At 36.6% G+C, this 19,147-nt stretch overlaps 1 protein-coding gene across 7 annotated transcripts in view; it reads right to left on the bottom strand.

The window, feature by feature from the left end:
- Positions 1 to 714: 714 nt before the first annotated feature.
- Positions 715 to 19,147, bottom strand: part of susd1 (sushi domain containing 1) — a 32,198-nt gene continuing 13,765 nt past the window's right edge. For 5 of the 7 annotated variants that reach the window (XM_015361337.2, XM_069187350.1, XM_069187349.1 and 2 more), the window contains 12 exons: positions 18,891 to 19,070; positions 17,455 to 17,634; positions 16,482 to 16,661; positions 13,670 to 13,849; positions 10,563 to 10,742; positions 10,011 to 10,105; positions 8,946 to 9,132; positions 5,554 to 5,647; positions 3,897 to 4,152; positions 2,837 to 2,876; positions 1,864 to 1,957; positions 715 to 854 (listed from right to left, as the gene is read on the bottom strand). In XM_015361337.2, coding sequence (XP_015216823.2) covers positions 836 to 854; positions 1,864 to 1,957; positions 2,837 to 2,876; positions 3,897 to 4,152; positions 5,554 to 5,647; positions 8,946 to 9,132; positions 10,011 to 10,105; positions 10,563 to 10,742; positions 13,670 to 13,849; positions 16,482 to 16,661; positions 17,455 to 17,634; positions 18,891 to 19,070 — 1,685 coding nt within the window. In that variant the 3' untranslated portion in view covers positions 715 to 835. The remainder of the gene's footprint in view (positions 855 to 1,863; positions 1,958 to 2,836; positions 2,877 to 3,896; positions 4,153 to 5,553; positions 5,648 to 8,945; positions 9,133 to 10,010; positions 10,106 to 10,562; positions 10,743 to 13,669; positions 13,850 to 16,481; positions 16,662 to 17,454; positions 17,635 to 18,890; positions 19,071 to 19,147) is intronic. The other 2 variants (XM_015361346.2, XM_069187353.1) reach the window with 2 other exon arrangements.

The following is a 19,147-nucleotide window of genomic DNA, read 5'->3' as shown; positions in this document are numbered from 1 at the left end:
AACTTTTTGTAAGACAGTACAATACAGTTCAGTTTAGAATCAGAGAGTAATATTCTATTGGAAACGCGAGTGAGGAAGTGGTGTTGCCTTTAGTGCAGCATCATGAGAAGAGAAATATCACAGGTGTTAAGGCATAGCCTATTTAAATTAATTGGAGGGTAATACTTGCCTTTGTGTCATGTATGGAGCATATGAACATTAACTACCACAGCAGAAGTAAAACATGAAACAATAAAATTGGCTTCCTACAGTATCTCCATATTTTGCATATATTCGCACCAAACAAATTATAATGGATGACTAATACTGTATGGCTGGATTTCTATTTTACCGTCTTTCTTGCTTAACATTAAATGCAATATGCAGTAAAGGGAAACGATATATTTTCCATCCATTTAAAATGAATTGGACTTCATAAAATCCCTTAACAAGATTCTTTATATGAGCTAATTTCAATGCTAGATGATGAAAAAAAAGTTTTTTTTAACAAGACCGATGTGTTAACTTGGGTATCAAAAGTAATTAATTTTGCAACAAAGCATAAGAATTATGCAAATCTATAGATGATTTAACTAGTTTTTTCAGCAGCCAAATTTGAAAACAACTAGATTTAATTTCAGAACTCTAAATCAGTATTTTAAGAACTGCAATACTTTTAAAATGAGCATTACTTCTGCAATAAAGACAAAACATTCTACATTCAAAACAAAAACATTTCCACATTCTCTGTTTTTATTTCAATATCTCTTTGCATAATATACAAGAGCAATGAGTCATAATTTATCCAAAGATTTTAATAAAAGGAAAGACCCAGTCAGTTATTAGGATGTCTGTTTCATTTCTTTTTGAAGTACCTAGGAGAAAAAAAAATGTTATAATGATCATTAAATGATTCTTTTCCAACAGAGACCATGATGGTTTTTAATAACCTGAAAATTCCATAAACTCTAAAAAATGTTTTTAATGGAGCTTTCGGATATTTCTACTAAACAATTATTACAGTTGGTACCTGTATACTGTTTGCTACTGTATACTGTGCTTTATTTCACAGTGAATAAGCTACTGATCACATCTGTATTTTGCTCATTAAAAATAAAGCATAGGTATAAACCCCATTTCTGTTTTCATTTAAAAAAATAAGCAAAATGACCTTTAAGAGTATTTGGTTTAATATGAATTGATGCAATACTACTTCAGGGATACAGAAGAGAACTCTCTCCATCCCACTGCTTCAGGCATGCTAGAATGTTAGGAGTTTGCAAGTACAGTATATACACACAATATACTGTGTATACCATCTTATTTCTTTTTAATTTCAGAAAGAATTTCAATTTCAATTGAAATTTTAAAGCAATTCAAGATTTATTACTAATTAACAATTAGAACAAATGCGTACATTATATCATAGAAATAATTTCACTGGCCTTCCATTAAGAATTGGCTTGGTGATATTTCTGGAATAATATAGTACTCTCAAGCTGAAGTGTCAATTGACCTTTCGTCTGTAACCTTTCTTGTGTATTCGAGCTGGCACAAAGCACACAATTAATATGGTTTGGTTTATTAATGGAAAACAGAAGATGATCTGAAGGTAATTACATAAGCAGAACAAATTGGATCATACTGTACTTAATGGAAATTTAGCACAATAATGTAAAATCAAGCCTCGCTACCTGGGATTCCATTGTTATTTTTTTGTAAACCTGCCTTTTGCACTAACATTTTCAAATCTGTGGGTAACAACTTTCTAACGAGCACCAGCTGAAACCTAGGTTCACTTGTGCAAGAAGGACTTAAGAATTTTACAGTGAAGTTTCTTCAGTAAAGACAAAAGGCACATCAAAAATAAACAGAAACTCTTACCAAGAAATAGAGAAGCCCAAGAAGACAACAAATGCGATGAGTCCCACTGATCCTCCAGCTACTATGGTCACATGTTGTATAGTATGAGATAATTCTACAAAGGAAAGATGGTTATGTATGACACTTGTCTGTCATTAATAATAATACAAATTCAGTAGTTCAGTGAGATCCTAAAGAGGGATGAATTGATGAGGTGAGTATGTGATATGACTCACCTAGCTGAGGGAATGGCAGCCTTTGAGGACACACTATTGTGAGGAATGAGCCAGGGAGCTGCTGCAAGAGTGTAGATTTGGTGAAGGGAGGGGTGCCAGAGAGATACACAAAGGGAGGTCCTGGGCATGGGACTTTTATACTGTACTGTATGTACTGTGGGCATGCAGAAATGTGCGAGTTTAGTGTGTGCTTCCCCTGTGTGCGATAAAGTAGTTTCCCCTCCATGGGGTAGGCTTGATTTGTGCCCTATAGACAATTGGATCAGAGCAGCACTAAAGAGTTTTGTATAATATGCCAACCTGCAAATGCAAATCGCTATTAATGCCATTTCTGCAAAAAATGACTTGGAGAATTAAATATTTTCTCAGAAAAGTACAAACTCATGCAACAGACACTTCCAGTTAGGCAGCTGCCACACAATCCCACATTCAACACCAGAAACCAACTCTTTTGCTGGATTTTTTATAACACTCTTTTCAGTTATATCAGGAAGACTGGACAGGAAGTTTTATACCGTACATGTTACGGGGTTTTTGGAGATATAGAAGTTAGTATGTGGTAGCTCTACTGTACATCTGGAGTTAAATTTCAAGTTAATGGTATTTGACACTCAATGTAAAGTAGACATTTTATTAAATTTTCACCCTTGAATATGTCTGTTAATGTCTGAAATTGAAAATTGAGTACCTATACAGTACGAGTTATTATTAATGCTCTTTCTCTTATGCAAAGAGAAAAAGAAAAGAATAAAGCTCACCTCTGGTCTTTGCCCAAAAGACACAAGATTGTTTTCTAGCCTGGAAATAAAACAGTGTCAGTACAGCTCCAACTGAACAGAGATCCTTAAGAGAATTGTTAGCATTCACTAATGTGAAATTCAAGCTTACTACTCGAGGTTTCCTAAGTATCTTTCTGAGTTTGCCACCTCTTTCTGTCTTGTGATTTCAACACAGTTTAAGCCTCAGGAAAGTCATATATAAGAAACAGGTCTTGACACACTGACACACGCTGTGTCAGTAACATATCTTTAAAATACTTGAGATATATTTTACAAGAATTATGTTATAATAAGATGGAGATCCTTGTTTGAACCACATTCCCCAGAATGCTGTGGGGAATGAGCTGCTGTCCTCAATCACCTGACTCATTGGTGCAAGACAACTGATCAGGCAACAATTTAAAAAGCAGGAAGCAAAAGCTTTCAACTGTCAGTCACCATCTGGTGTCTGGGGATAGAGGACAGATCCTCTGTTATGCAATTAGCAGCAGCAGAAGAAGAAGAAGGAGCAAGGGAATGAAGCCACAGCCTGCCCACCTGATCAAACACCTCTCTGAAGATGTGAGCAGCTCCAAGACTAGTAAAGTTTTTGTTGAGGTGTGGTTGTTTTGTGTATCTTCCTGTGCACTGTAAACAAAGTGCACTTAATCTTTGCCTCTTGACCTTGCTTTGTGTGCCCATTCTATCCTGATCTACTTATCAAAGTTCGTATTTTATGACACTCCACGGCAGGGTGTGTCTCAAGCTGCATGAGAACCTTGCCCCAGTTACTACCACATAAGCTAGATAGACAAAATGACCTCTGCATATTTGCACTCTTTGTTATTTTTCAATGATACAGGCTAATGCAGAAGAAGTTCATTTTTATAGTTAACTTTTGCATTAAGGTTTAATTACACAAGAGCAAAAGAGGTACAGTGAGACCCAAAACTGGAGTTTGAATTAAATAAAATTAAAGCTCTTCCAACTGCAATCATACAGTATCTAGGGTAATGCTGCTCTGAAGGCGTTTTAGCAAATTATACATAATGCTGCTTACCCTTCCCCACTGAGTGACAATCTTCAGGATTATGTAGTAGGAGGTGCCTTCTTTTAAAGGAGCATTGTAGTACTCCCCATAGTATCGCCGATCTCCCACAGTGAAGACCAGTTCACTTCCAATGTCTTTGGCGTGGATCTGTGCAGCCACATATGCTCCCCATGGTTTGTCCTGGCTGTAGCAGTGTGGTGCACTGGGTGAGCTGCAGTCAAACATTGAGAACCCCTCCAGAGGCAGCACAAACACCTGATAAAAACTGAAAGACAAAATAAAAACATTTTTAATCCACAACCTCTGATACCCCTGAGCTGGTTACAAAGGCTGGCTTTAGGTTCTTTATGTACGATGAAAGCAAAGGTGGATAGCAATTATTTACACTTTGGCGCAGTGGTTGGCATCGCTGTCTCCCAGAGCTGGGGCCTTGGGTTCAGTTCCCAGGGTGTTAACTGCGTGGAGTTTGTACAGTATGTTCTCCCTGTGTTCGTGTGGGTTTCCTTCAGGTGCTCCGGTTTCCTCCCACAGTCCAAAGACATGGACTGTCTTGGTCTGTAAATTGGTTTCTAGGAATGTTGGCCCTGGTGTCTGTGTGTGCTCTGCGATGGGCTGATGTCCTGTCCAGGGTGTATCCTGCCTTGTGCCCATTTCTTTCTGGGATAATTTCTGGCTCCCCCTCAACCCCATATTGGTCAGAGATACAGTCCTCTATTGGATGAAGTGTTTTGAAAATGGATGGCTAGACCTTTTCTAGTTGGTAAATCACAATTTTGGAGTATATGGTTATATCTGTGTGGTACATTTCAGTTAAATAAGGATACAATACATGCAGAAATACCTCTTATTTTTCACTATTTAGTGTTCATATTGCCCATGGGGAGTTTGGTGCTTGTAACAGCTTTGGACGACGGCAGATATTCAGGTTACAGTATATTACACAAATAAATCAATTGCACCATTATCAAACATTGGTGGTGCCAGGTTCACAGATCATTATTAGATCAGCAATTTCATAACCCCTGGAACAGATTTTCATGACGACTGACAGGTCATTCATTTGTTTAATTAGGTAGTTTAGAAATCATTTGCAATGAAAATACCAACATGCTACAATTCACAAAACCATAGTTGACCGTTCCTTAATTGAACCAATTAACTGAATAGATCAAAACTTACATGTGCTTCAAGTGGATCCCCAGGATGTATGCTACACTCCTGTTATATTCATTTTATTTACAAATTAGCAAACATGAACCCTCTTGGAGAGTTTTATTTAAGCACAATTTAAAAAAGACAGCAGCAATTAAATAAACTTCTCTGAAAATGAAAAAGAGGAAATGGTATTCTACTGAAGTAACTTCTCAACAACGTCCCCTTGATTAGAAATTACAATTGCACATATGTTGGCCATTCTGTCACACAGATTTAGCAATGCATCATTATTTCAGTCCATTCAGTTGCAATCACACCCAATAATGAATATGATTGGATGAGATAGAGCAGTGCAACAACTTCACAAACAAATTCTTTCATTCCTATTTAAGGCTGTGAGGTATAGTTCATAGTCATGTTGAAAAACACCTAGAATATATGCATTAAATGACAACTTAATTAGTGTAATTTTATGAAGATGAAAATGAAGCAAGCAAGAAAACCAATATACCTTATAGGATCGTTAGAGTTTGCCGTTTTGTGTAACTGAAGCGTAGGCAAGGGGCCTTCAACGTCTTTGTATGTAAGTCTAGGTATTGGAGGATCTGGAGGACAAGAAAAAGAAAGGAGAGTGATTAATACCACTCTGTGGTGGTATTTTCAAAGTTTAAAATATAATTACATATCAGGTTCTTCTCATCAGCCTGATGAAATTAAGGCTAACAAAACATTTAAATTAATTAAACATGTAATATAATTTAAATGAATTTAATTTATTACATACATTTTAATTAACTTTTAGGTTAAGTAAACTTAATCTAAAGTGTATACAGCATGAGAAGAAAAGCTGAAAACACTGTTGCTCTACAATTATGTTAAATGTGTAGAGTTTTAATCTGTCCAAATACATGCTTTCAGAATTTGAAGATATTTTCCAAATTTGGTATGTAATTACATTGCAGGTTCTTCTCATCAGCCTGATAAAATTAAGGGTAATAAAAACGAAATAGTGAGAGTCAAAACTGGAATTTGAGCGTAGTGAAACATGGAGGTTTGGAAGCATTTGAACTGTTGGACAAAAGAAATGCAGGTTAAGAAGTTGCAACATGATTTTTTTTTTATTTCAAGCATCAACTTATTTTACTTTTTTACTTTTGGAATCAAGTATGGGGGCAACAACCCTGAAACTCTCCAAAACGTTGACCAGATCGTTAAATGAAAGGTAAAATGATGTTTCATGGCTCTGTTCTCTCATTATGTCTAAATTATTATTTTATGGAAGTATAACATTTTAACATTTTTTAAAATGTCTTTGCAGTATGTCACTTCAGAATTGGAAATTATTATTTTTATGGTGAATGGATGTATAAAATATTTTTAAAAACATATGTCTTGCATTATTTCAAAGAACTCCCAAGGATTAGATGCATGCTAATCAGACATGCACAGTCCAACTTGTTAAAAACAGGACAGGCTAACCATTTTTAACTTTATTATTCAGTTTATGCATTTTTTAATAAAAACTTGGGCTGAGCAATGAAGAAATATTACTTTATGAAAGGTTTCATCCTAAATATCTACCTAATATAACCTGTAATTCCTTCTTGAGACCTTGAGACTACAAAGAATGTAAGATTCAAATATAAGTATTTATTTGATACCTTGTTTAATAAACAGAAAGACCATTTTGTTTCTCTGGCCCTCAATGCTCTTGTGTGCATAATGACTCATTTTTAAATACTGCAGGATTTTTTTAAAGGGCAAAAGTATTTTTGTCTGTGAGCTTTCTCTTGCATAGTTTGGCATCTACACAGCTACACAGGAATTTCTTAACATTACAAACAGAACAGAAACATACAGTCCTAGACTCTTAAATGTAAACTATAATAATAGGAGAAGCCCACTATCTGAGTCTTGACTTTTTCAGTATTATTTTGCAATGAGAACAGAATAACAGAAGCTTCTAAAGCAGATGACCTTAACTTCTTAAATTAAATATGATGAGTCCTAGTATTTGTGTGACAGTATGCCCTTGTTTAACACACTTACTAGTTTTTGTCTTCCTGGGATTCCCCTATTTTTAGACCATGGGACTCATTAAGTTGATAAACGATATGAGTGAACGAAAGGTCTTCCAGTGACTCTGCTCATGATAAAATGTCCTCGGGGTTTCTCCTGAGCGAAAGCTTTTCTTTCATTAAATTCACAATAAGACTCTCAGCCTGGAGAAAAATTGTTAGTGTCCATTTTCAGCATCCTTTCTGCAAGCAATGATGCTCTTAGATGGACTTAATGAGTATCTTAGTCTATATTAATTTCTGAACCAGTGTGCATGTTTTAAAAGCACTGTTTGATATTTTATTAGCGACTTTTTACAGCCAGTTCGGTCCGATGCATGATGTTAAATTCCATGTACATAATTAGAACAATTTACACAATTAGAAAATGGGTTTAAACAGGCCTAAAAGGCCTAAAACTCAATTCTTGTTTTAAGAAAGATTTCATTCTAAACATATACCAAATATAGGTTCCAATGTGTACACTGTATGTTAAGAATGTGGGTCATTCAGCTTGTTTATTTGAAGATTTGTTAATTAGAGTAAAGGTATTTACCCCTTATGGGGGTTAAATGGGTATTAATAACATGTTTTCACTTTTCATACTATTTTTTCCCATGCTTCAGATATCACAAAACCATAAATGCTCCCACAAAGTTTCCTTGTTTTGCAAGCTCTTACTCAGACAACTGTCAGTCCGGGACTGATGCAACCCTGTACTGTACAGTGTAAACACACTGCAGTTCTTATAGTTTCTCTCCTAGTAGGATATTTGAATGTAGGCCAATATTATATATAATTCAGTGTGATTAAACAATTGCAAAAAAGGGGCATTGTTAAGGGAAGCCACTAATGTAACTATACTTCTAGATTTTCATGAATAATTTAGACACTCGAATTCTGTAGTTATCAATACTGTTAAGATAGAAAGAATGTATATTTGAAATAACAAAGAGGTGGTACTGACCTGGAAAAATTAATGTATGAGAAAGGAACAGGATGTTGCCACATCTAGTGTGTAAATGGCCATAACATCTGTCATCTGTACTAAATGGAGTACTGAAATACCACACAAACTTTATGGCATTCCAAACTGATAACCATTTTAATAATAATAATTATAATAATTGCTTACACTTATATAGCGCTTTTCTGGACACTCCACTCAAAGCGCTTTACAGGTAATGGGGTCTCCCCTCCACCACCACCAATGTGCAGCATCCACCTGGATGATGCGACGGCAGCCATAGTGTGCCAGAACGCTCACCACACATCAGCTATCAGTGGGGAGGAGAGCAGAGTAATGAAGCCAATTCATAGATGGGGATGATTAGGAGGCCATGATTGGTTAGGGCCAATGGGAAATTTGGCCAGGACGTCGGGTTATACCCCTACTCTTTTCGAGAAACGCCCTGGGATTTTTAATGACCACAGAGAGTCAGGACCTCGGTTTTACGTCTCATCCGAAGGACGGCACCTGTTTACAGTATAGTGTCCCCATCACTATACTGGGGCATTAGGACCCACGTGGACCACAGGGTGAGCGCCCCCTGCTGGCCCCACTAACACCTCTTCCAGCAGCAACCTTAGTTTTTCCCAGGAGGTCTCCCATCCAGGTACTGACCAGGCTCACACCTGCTTAGCTTCAGTGGGTTGCCAGTTGTGAGTTGCAGGGTGATATGGCTGCTGGCTAAGACTTTGGAAATCTTAAATCTTTCTCTTTAGTTGCTGATTTTTTTTTTTAAAGATAAAGTGGTAAACCTACTGAAGAGTGGCAGAAAAAGCTTTATGAATAAGCCCAAGCTGTGTGTCTCATAGCTGCTGTGAACAGAATCATTAACTGTACCTCCTATACTGGTAGTGAGATTGACTGTAGAGGAGAATCCTGCGGACAGTGCAGTAATGTTAATAGTGTAATTCGTTCCTGGCAGCAGATTCAGGCAGATCTCTGCAGACGTTTTTGCTGAGGTGAAGTGCTTTGTCTTCTTATCCACGAATTGTTTTTGGTAGTCTCTCAGGCCTATATAATGAACCTGTATGGGACACAACTGTCATCATCTCATAACAAAAAAAAAATCAAATTAAAAAACACCAGGATGATTTCATGTGAAATTATAGCCTACAAAATATCCCACAAACATTTGTAAAAACACAACAAAACTTTTCAAGAATAAATAGTAATCCAACAGCATTGTTTGCTACTCACTTCTGAGGTTCAGTACATTAATTTAGTGACTGAAACATTTTGTTAAACCTTAAAAGATTGACATTCTTCTTAGTTACATTCTGTAATTCTCATTTAAATTGTATGCAACTCCATTCAAATGCTTTCTAACAAGAATCCAACAATAAAGGGTATACAGCATGATAAGAACAGCTGAACTGGGAGCTGAAAACAGTTATTTTAAATGTGTAGAGTTTTAATCTGTGCAAATAAATGCTTTCAGTGTTTGAAGATATTTTCAAAGTTTAAAATGTAATTACATTGCACGTTCTTCTTATCAGCCTGAATAAATTAAAGCTGACAAAAATACAATTTAAAGAGTCAAAACTGAAATTTGAGTGTAGTGAAACACTGATGTTAGGAACCGTTTGATCTTTATTTCAAGCATCAACTCATTTTACTTTTGGAATCAAATATGGGGACAACAACCCTGAATAAACTCTCCAAAAGTCTGATAGATCATTAAATGAAAGGTAAAATGATGTTCCATGGCTCTATTCTCTCATTATGTCTAAATTATTATTTTATGGAAGTATAACATTTTAACATTTTTTAAAATGTCTTTGCAGTGTGTCACTTCAGAATTGGAAAATCTCAGTAAACGTTCATATTTTGTCAGTACTGTATATCTCTGAAGTAAAACTGAAGAAAACATTCAAATAAAACATTGAAAAACATTTACAGTACCTTGTAGATCTCTTTTTCTTGACCATTTCTCTCAGCTTGCCACTGTAGACATTTTTCTTTAAAAATTAAAATTCTACTGATGGCAGGCTTTTTTTCTGTCAGTTAAGAGAAATAAAATAAGAAAACTCCAGGCATTAGAATACAACTTCAAATATTTTTTGCCCCATTTTTCACTCAAAGCTTAAAAACATCTTGGCTCGGGCTTAAGCTCTTAATTTTTTAGCTCAGTCAGGCTACAGAAAGTAGAAAGTGGATGGAAATGAACAGAAATACAACTGAAACACCTGTAAAGTTACCTTATTAAAGGAGGCTTCCTTTGCCTTAATTACAAATGTCAGCACTGATGCTCTGAAAAATCCTTAGATTTTTGCCACTGGTGATCATTACACATCATAAACAAAGAGATCAGAAGTACGACAAGACACAATGTAATCATTCAAACTGTAAGAGAAAAGATTTAATGAATCACGTACAGAACTGCTCCAAGACCAAGTCACGTAACCTGCTGGTCTGGGGTTGGACAGTGTTTAGGTGTGGTTAACAGCACCTTACCTTTGCACAGTAAAGTAACTGCTGTCCATTCTCCAGTGTTGGTGCAGACAGATATAGTGGTGCCACCCTGGCTGATGAACCCATCCTTACAGGAATACTGCAGCATGCTGCCAACTACTGTGCCATTCAGTTGCAACACCTTTGCATGGTCCACACATGGAGGAGAACCACAGTCAATTTCTGGAATAAGAATATTAGCAGGAATTAACATCAGACCCCTTCCCATTTGGAACTATATCATAGTACTGTTTTGAAAAATTGCTTCTTCCTATTTCTTAGTGGGTATAGTGATATTGTAAATCAGAGTATTTTTTATTATTTTGCCTGTCAATTTAGTCTGCTTAGTCAGCAGTATTCTATTGTGTCAGACAAACATGTTTGTACCTATCCCCTTATTTAAAAAAATGTACCCACTGCCCAGAAGAGGCAGTTTTTAACCTAGGGATTCTCAATACAGGAAATCAGAAATTCCTAAAAACAACAGAATGGCAAGCTTGAACAAGGTTCAAAAACGTAACTTAAATGTGGTTTTACAGGTTGATCAGAACAAGCCTTCTGTCTTCCTCTCACCTCTCTCCTATCTCTTTCCACTTCCCTTCTGTCTTTCTGTCTTTCTGTCTCCCTCTCTTTTCTGTCCTTCTTCTCTCTCCATTCCATCTCTCTGTCTCCTCTTCCTGTCTGTCTACTTGCCTTTTTATGATGTGCTCATGGACTGTTGTTGACTCTTAATCATTTACCCATAACTGAATCAACCAAGGGAAACCAGAGGATTCCTTTGATCATTATGTGTCACACCCACTACAAAGAAGTAAACACCACAGTTCTTTTTTTGCTCTGAGGCTCCTGGGAACACCAAATGTTAACATAAGATAGGTGTTAATTATTGCATCTAGATTCACTTACAGTACATGTCAATAGCCACTTCCAATAACCACAACAATACAGTAGTAAAACAACAACTCCAGTGTTTCTAACACATCGTGCTCACAATTGATTTTAAAACTTTAAAAGTTCATTCCTTTAGTAGGTAAAAGAATATATATGTATAGTAGATTAACTACCAGAACTCACACACAGTGACTCATGGATATTAGGTCCTAACATGTGGTACATACAGTAAAGAATATTCCGGGATGAATCTTTATCAACTAGGATTGTGAGGGAGCTACAGCCTATATACCATCAAGCAACGGGGTACACCCCGGACGGGACATGAGTCAATCACAGACACAAACAAGTACACTCTCACACCAGGATAAATTTTCCCAAAAGTTGCTCACTTGCTCAATTTGCACACGCCTGTAGAAGGTGCCGAAACGTTGTGTTTTCTCTCTTCTCTTTTCAGCGTGGAATAAACCTATTACTTGTTCCTTTGCACCCTGCGCATGCTGACGCAGCTACCCACCTGACCAATTTTTCCCAGAAGCTGATTAACCCACCAGTATGGTTTTGGACTGTGGGAGGAAACCAGACCTCCTGGCGGAAACTCACTGGGAGAAGATACAAACTCCACTCAGACATCACCACAGAAATCGAACCCAGGGCCTGCCCTGCAAGCCAGCAATGCTTACCACTGCACCACGTGCCACTCATATGAGTTTTACATGGAATCCCTCAGTTACAATTATCAGCTCTTACAAAAGATGCTTATCTTTTACCACAAACGTGAAAATATTTTACAGTGCTCAAGTGGCCACCGATGTTGCAGTCAACTTCAAGTTTCTAACAAGTGAAGAACAGGCGGCAGTGGCGAAGGATATCCTTTCCACCAGTATTAGAACAGTGTGTAATGTTCTTTTCTGTGCTGTTCTATGCTAATCCACCCACAATTTCCTGAGAGAAAATGTGTGTGTGCTTTCAGAGTATACACATAATAAGAGCTTTGTGAGGAAATGTGTTTGAAAAACAAAATATTGAATCTATTCTTGGAGCTCGCATTTGACAAATTAACATTTCTAAAAAGGGGTTGATTATAATCAGAAGTGCAGGTTTGTGCTGTTAGTGGTGGTTCTTTTACATGGTTTAGTGTTAAAATGTTCAATTAATGAATTAACTGTAATGTAGTTCTGTAATATGATAACAGAACTGAGCATTACCAAAAGTTTATTCACATATTTATATATAAAATTGTGTTAGGTCATTATTGCATTTTATCAGCTTGGTCATCACACACACTTAGCAGCTTCTAAGCTTCAGTTATCAATTTTATCGTATTTCATTGGTAATTATTTCACCACAGAGGTACTAAAAAGACAAAATAGTTCAAATTCAAATACTTTTAGCATACAGTATAAAAACATTGTGAACAATGCTTCAAAATGCTCAAACAGTTAAACCAAACAGTCGTCAACAATTGTTTAAATGTTACTTTATCCATCCAGGTATTTTTGTTCTCCACAGCTCAGTATTACATTTGCTTGGGGAGCTGTATCTGCAGCAAGGTAACAGTGCCCTCTACTGATTGTTCTTTTTATAGCTCGCAACTAAAAGGGAGGTGGCATCTGATACTTTGCTATGGAATTTAGTGTTTTTGTTTATTACCACGATTAAACAAGCCTTGTCACAAAATTACTCTTGAAAAAATATTATTATTATTATTATTACACAGTGTTATGGACATTGTATTTCCACCACTGAAGCGCAGCACCAAACAGCCGATCAGGTGAAGACAAATTCTCTCTTCTCATACAGTTGAATTAAAGGGAGAAAAATAAAATTGGCCTCTCTGTGAAAGATGGAATGCTGCCAGGAGACAAAACAGCTCCCTTTTGCCAGGGAACTAGTCAGGATATTAGTATTACTGTACATCCCAGTAGGGGACAAACCCTCCTACAGCACACTATTGTCCAGATTAACCACCAGCACTACGTACAACAGCAACCTCCCACGCCGTTAATGACCAGATTCAGCCTTGCTTACTATCTGAAATCAGATAAGATCACGGGGCAAGGAAGTGACACTGCTTTAATTTATGATGAGGAAGGGTTCAGGAAATAATAAAAAAATCTAAAGACTTGGCTTCAATCCCAGATACACGAATCAATCCGCCATTTACAGTATGTTACATCCATTTTTTCTAGCTATTTTTTAGGAGGGACAATTGTTACCTTTGCATGTTACAGTAATGTTTTCCCATTGTCTGTCTGATGTACATATAGAGCTATTTTTTCCTTCCTGCTGGTACAATCCTTCTACGCATTTATAGTAAACTACACTTCCAAGTCCCGTCGTGTTGTCCCACTGCATGTATGTATGGGCTATGACTGGAGGGGGGCCACAGTTGATTTCTGCAAAAAAAAATTGGTAGCTGAAAGTTAGTTGAACTTGGAGACTCTGTGAACCATGTTTATAGAACAAGGAAATGACAGCACTTATATAGCATTATAAAACAGTAAAGAGGCTTAAGTGTGGAATTGCATCAGCATGTCACCTACAAAGGTGCAATTAGCACTTTTTTAAAAATTATTGCATAGTTTTGCATGATCTGTATAATATCATCACATCCTCTATTAACAAGCACAATGGGTCAAATGTGTCTACTCTGTTGTTGAATTGTTGCCATTACAACACATTACCACATCTTCACCATTTTAAGTTTGGTTTAATTAGAAATCTGTACATGTTATAATTCTGTTACTGTTACTACTAAGCCTAATTGTTTTTGGTGTTGTGAATGATTTTTAAGGTAAAGTATAATTTGTCCTCATTGTACTGTATACAGCATAAAGACAACATCTGCATCTTACATTGCAATACAAAATGGTAATGGAGTTTTTATATTCCATTAAAGGCCCTTTTAAGACTACTTACCATATTTTCAGAGTGTAATAATGTAACTGCACTGCACAGGTAAAGTATTATTTCTGAAAATACTATTGAACGTATACCAGTTATCTTATTATTGAAGGTAGCTGAAACAGAGACCACACTGTTAGCCAGGAGCAGATCTGCCTGTGAAGTCTACAGAGCAAAGACAGAAATCCAGGTTTCTGCAGTCCTTGCAGAAATATTCCTCCCTTGTGATCTCTCATTTTGTTGAATTACAAATGTAGTTATGTTGTGAAAACTCAAAGGGAAAACTTCTGGATAAAAGAAGTTAAATGTCAGGAAAGCTGTTAAAAAAATAAAAACTGAATTGTTAACTCCCTCTGTGTCAATATTTGGTGGAAGCACCTTTGGCAGACATTCCACCTGTGAGTCTTTTTAGATAAGTCTCTACCAGCTTTGCACAAGGGTATAATTTTCATCCATAATATCAAGTTAAAAATGTACATACTGTACATTCTTGTAATTCACAAAATGAGGCATCATGGGAAAGGGATCAATACTTCTGTAAAGCACTGTGCAGTACGTGCTTAAAGAGGCAGAGGTTTAATTCTGTCTCACACTCTTGACCTTTCTTAGTAATGTGTCCTCTCAGTAATAAGTTGTACAGTATGTGCTGTATATTTGAACAGTTTCTCATCCAGCATATTTTATTTTGAAAACAAGATAAACGTGAACTTCATTGAAGAACCTGAAGTGCCACTTCAACTCCTTACCTCTTCCTTTTTCAGTCTGGGAAAAACTAATTTGCTTCCAAATATCTGAATAGACATCCACTACATAAAGAATGAAACAGTAAAACAACTAAATTACAGTAAAAGAAACCCTATCAGTAGTGACAATTAATTATACCCTTAAAACATCCTGTTCTCTGAGGTACTGTAATTTGTGCCTTTAGGCTATTTTTTAAGTGACTACTTTTTTCTCATGAATCCTTTTTTAAATTTAGAATCACATTATTCCTCTTCTATACCAGTCAATTCTCATTCAGTAGTCTTAACCCAGAAGCTCCCTTGTAGTGGATATGGATTGCACAGTTTACAGAAGCAAAAGGCCTTGACTACGCTTTGCAAATGGGTAGAAACAGCAGTAGTTTCAGTCCTGAGTAACCATGGCACCAGGCCATCATTATTCTTATCGTGTGAATTTCTCCACTTTTTCAGGCTGTTACTTATTGTTCGCCTAATACATTAAGATCTACATTATCTGTTATACAGTATTTGTTTCCCAAAGGTCAGAAGTAAGACATTACATAACAGGAAAAGGTACAGTAAATGATTTAAATGAATCCTGTGACTGATTATTAAGCTTTGGTTCACTATTGTACAAACCACAAAAAATACTGATTTTATGAATGATCATGGTATAAGTATTACGGAACCAGAAGACAGTTATTCATTTTCACATTTACCAGCATTAAAATATATCAATGATTGCTGTCTTAGAAGTTACTTCATAACGTCTGTAAACTTGTGTAAACTGTACTGAAATATCATTCCTACTGAGGAATGAAAACAAAAGAAGAATGGAAAAAATGATATTACTGTAGGTCTCTACATGTCACTGAGAAGGGCTTTATGCAGTAGTACACAGCACTTTTCTGGTCTGCCATGAGGTCTTCGAGTTACAGATGAATAACACTACTTAGAGTGCAGTGTGGGTATGTTAGGAATCTGGTTGTAGGAGAAACTTATACACACAAGTTAACTCAAACTTACTATATAGGAATATGAAGGAATATGGGTTTTTAAGATGCAAATCCAGGCAATGAGTGAGAATGAGACATGTTAAAACTGAAATTTACTCTATTGAATGTCATCATCAGGTCTTCTGTGTGTTCATAGAACAATGAATCCTCCCACATATATTTTCTTCTTGAAACCTTTTAAATGCTCCTATTACTGAGCCCTGGAAATGAGTCTAAACTATGATGGGCCTCTCTAAGGTGTACAGGAGTGGGCCCCGTTGACAAAGTCTGAAGGATCCCCATTCTGCATCTCTCAGAAATGTTCTGAACAAGAAATACAGAATGACTCACGAGTCAAAAGGAAACCCATCCTGTGAGAACAGGTTAGAAAAGTATACGGTAAATACCTTCACATATTAAAGAGACATTGTCCCAGCGATTGTTTTTAGTGCACAACGAAAAGTTCCTTCCTCCTGCATTGTAAAATCCTTGATCACATTCATAATGCACCACGCTGCCCAGTCCTGTGCTGCCGTTCCAAAGCATGCAAGCATGAGGCAGAACTGGAGGTGCGCCACAGTCAACCTCTAGGAAAGAAACCAGCACAACATTATCATTTCTCTTTGTACATCTCGATGAATAATAATAATCATCTAGAACAGTGGACCCCTGCCCTGGTCCTGGTGACCAGCACACCTGTTCGGTTTTGCTCTAGTCGAGCCCTCAGTTCCACAATCAAACCCTTCACTGACTTGATACTAACAAGAGGTCTTAAACATGTTGGAGCTCTATCCATTTACATTTTGGGTGAGAGAGTGAAATAAAATCCCAAACTTGTGACTGGAAACAAAATGCAAATACTCCAATGAAGCAACTTCCCAGCTCAAGTAGGGCTTCAATTATCTCATGAAGGTAATATGGACTGAAACCTGGGGGTGTGGGGGTCACCGGGACCAGCATGGGGAACCACTGATCTAGAACAGGAGTTCTTAGGAGAAGAGCAAACTTCTCCACCTCAGCTGAACTTGAACAGGTGTTTGTCAGATGAAATAATCAGCTCTCATCAGTTGTACTGAGAGTTCTGGTTATCCTATCCACTCCTTCCTAGATTTTGACAAGCTTCGCCTGCTTACCAAGAAATAACAGCTGGAGTTATTCAGCTCCACCTCACCCAAATCTCACCATATAATTAAGCTTGCTTGTCTAGTCCACAGATGCGTGATAAAAGAAAATTACTCAGCGGAAATGTTTTTTATTTTTCTGCGGAACACACTTCAGACCTGCGAAATTTCTTATTTCAAAAAATCCTTAAAATCCTTCTCTGTGGACTACATAATATTTTTACTAACAAGGAAATAATTAAGATAAAAATTCCATTACCTTTACATACTAAAGAGGCATTCTTCCAGTGACCAGTAAGAGTGCATGTTGAGATATTCAATCCCTCTGCTTTGTAAAATCCCTCTGTGCAGCTATAGTATACAGCACTGCCAGGTCCTCTGTCAGTGTCCCACTGTATAGTAGTATGTGGTAGAATTGGCGGATCACCACAGTCAATTTCTACAAAGGGGAAATTAGCATCATGCTTTCAATGTTCAGTATGAAAACAAGTCACAGACATATCAAGTGAGGCAAGAAGCACATTGCTTGCAGTATCTTTAGCTGAACACATTTCTGTTCTATATGTCTATGAATATAAATATGTCTGCATAAGTGGAACCGCATATGATTATGCCAACTACATTAGACTTGAAAGATCATAGATAGGATGTGTAAATGAATGTATGTGTATAATTTGTGTACAGAAATCTTAACATTGTTTGCATGTATACTGTAAACAAACGCAGTTCCTGAATATTAGATTGATAGACTGCTTTTACCATAGACACCAGTTTAAATAGTATAATGTGGTTTGTTGCAAGAAAGCAAACTCAAGACTGCTTGTCAGGTAACACTTCTTTTCACTGAACAAACATTAAATAATTAGAATGTTGCAAAGAACTTTTGCAATTTTCTTAAAGTTTATAGGTAGTTTCCTGATAACTTCTGCCCCGAGTACAATGAATGACTGCAGTCTGATTAATAGGCCATTTCCACATTTCCAGGACTTGGAGGAGATAATGGGCATTGTCTTATGTACTGAACATGATATGAACATGATATAATTTATATGATTACTGAGTCTTTGTAGTAAAGCCCATAGACAACTTAAAAAATATCCGAACATCACAGTTCTTTTAGATTTTGGAATGTAACTTATCACATACTGTACTGTAGCATCACAACAATTAGCATATGTTGTTGATGTTGGCGAATTATGGGATCACTTCTCATGAATTGAACATAGAATGAGATTTTAAACCCTTTTTAAAATAGTAAATGTAGTAATGGATTGAAAATGAAAAATATTTGAATAAAATTTAAATCAAATGTTTGATAATATCTATACTTTGGAAATGTATCGGTATATAATTACTTTGACATATCAAACTTATTTAATAATTTATTCATGGCCAGATGGGTCTGTTGATTGAATAATTATTCTTCCAAAAAAGGTGGATTCCTTTCATGTGAAATGCCAGTGGTTAGGGAACTGTTCTTTATAGAAGATCTTTGTCTAGACAAAAATCTTTGTTCTGATGAAGGCTTGTTTGCCAAAACTTTGACAAATCTTAAATAAAACCTTATTTTTCTGGAGTAAAGAGAGTGTACATCTGGTTGATTCTGCTATTTCCATCAATTTTTTTTTTCTAAAAGCACCTCTGTATCTTAGTTTTTGTGAAAATATGCCTTACAAAATGAGAAACATGATATACCTTTGCATACTATGGAAGCATTTTCCCACAGACCATTAACAGTACAAACTGAGACATTCCTTCCACCCATACTGTGAAAGCCCTCTTTACAATTATAATACACAGTGCTGCCCAGTCCTGTGCTGCTGTTCCCCTCTATCACAGTATGTGGCAGCACAGGTGGTTGGCCACAGTCAATCTCTAGAAGAAAAACCAGAGAGTGTTTATCAGGATTATTACCAAAAGTCTGATACAACAGCTTGACACTGAAACCAGCA

The sequence above is a fragment of the Lepisosteus oculatus genome, chromosome 3 (genome assembly GCF_040954835.1).
Source record: "Lepisosteus oculatus isolate fLepOcu1 chromosome 3, fLepOcu1.hap2, whole genome shotgun sequence".
Lineage (NCBI taxonomy): Eukaryota > Metazoa > Chordata > Actinopteri > Semionotiformes > Lepisosteidae > Lepisosteus > Lepisosteus oculatus.
Note: the sequence above shows the minus strand (reverse complement) of the source record. Positions and strands in the feature narration are given on the sequence as shown.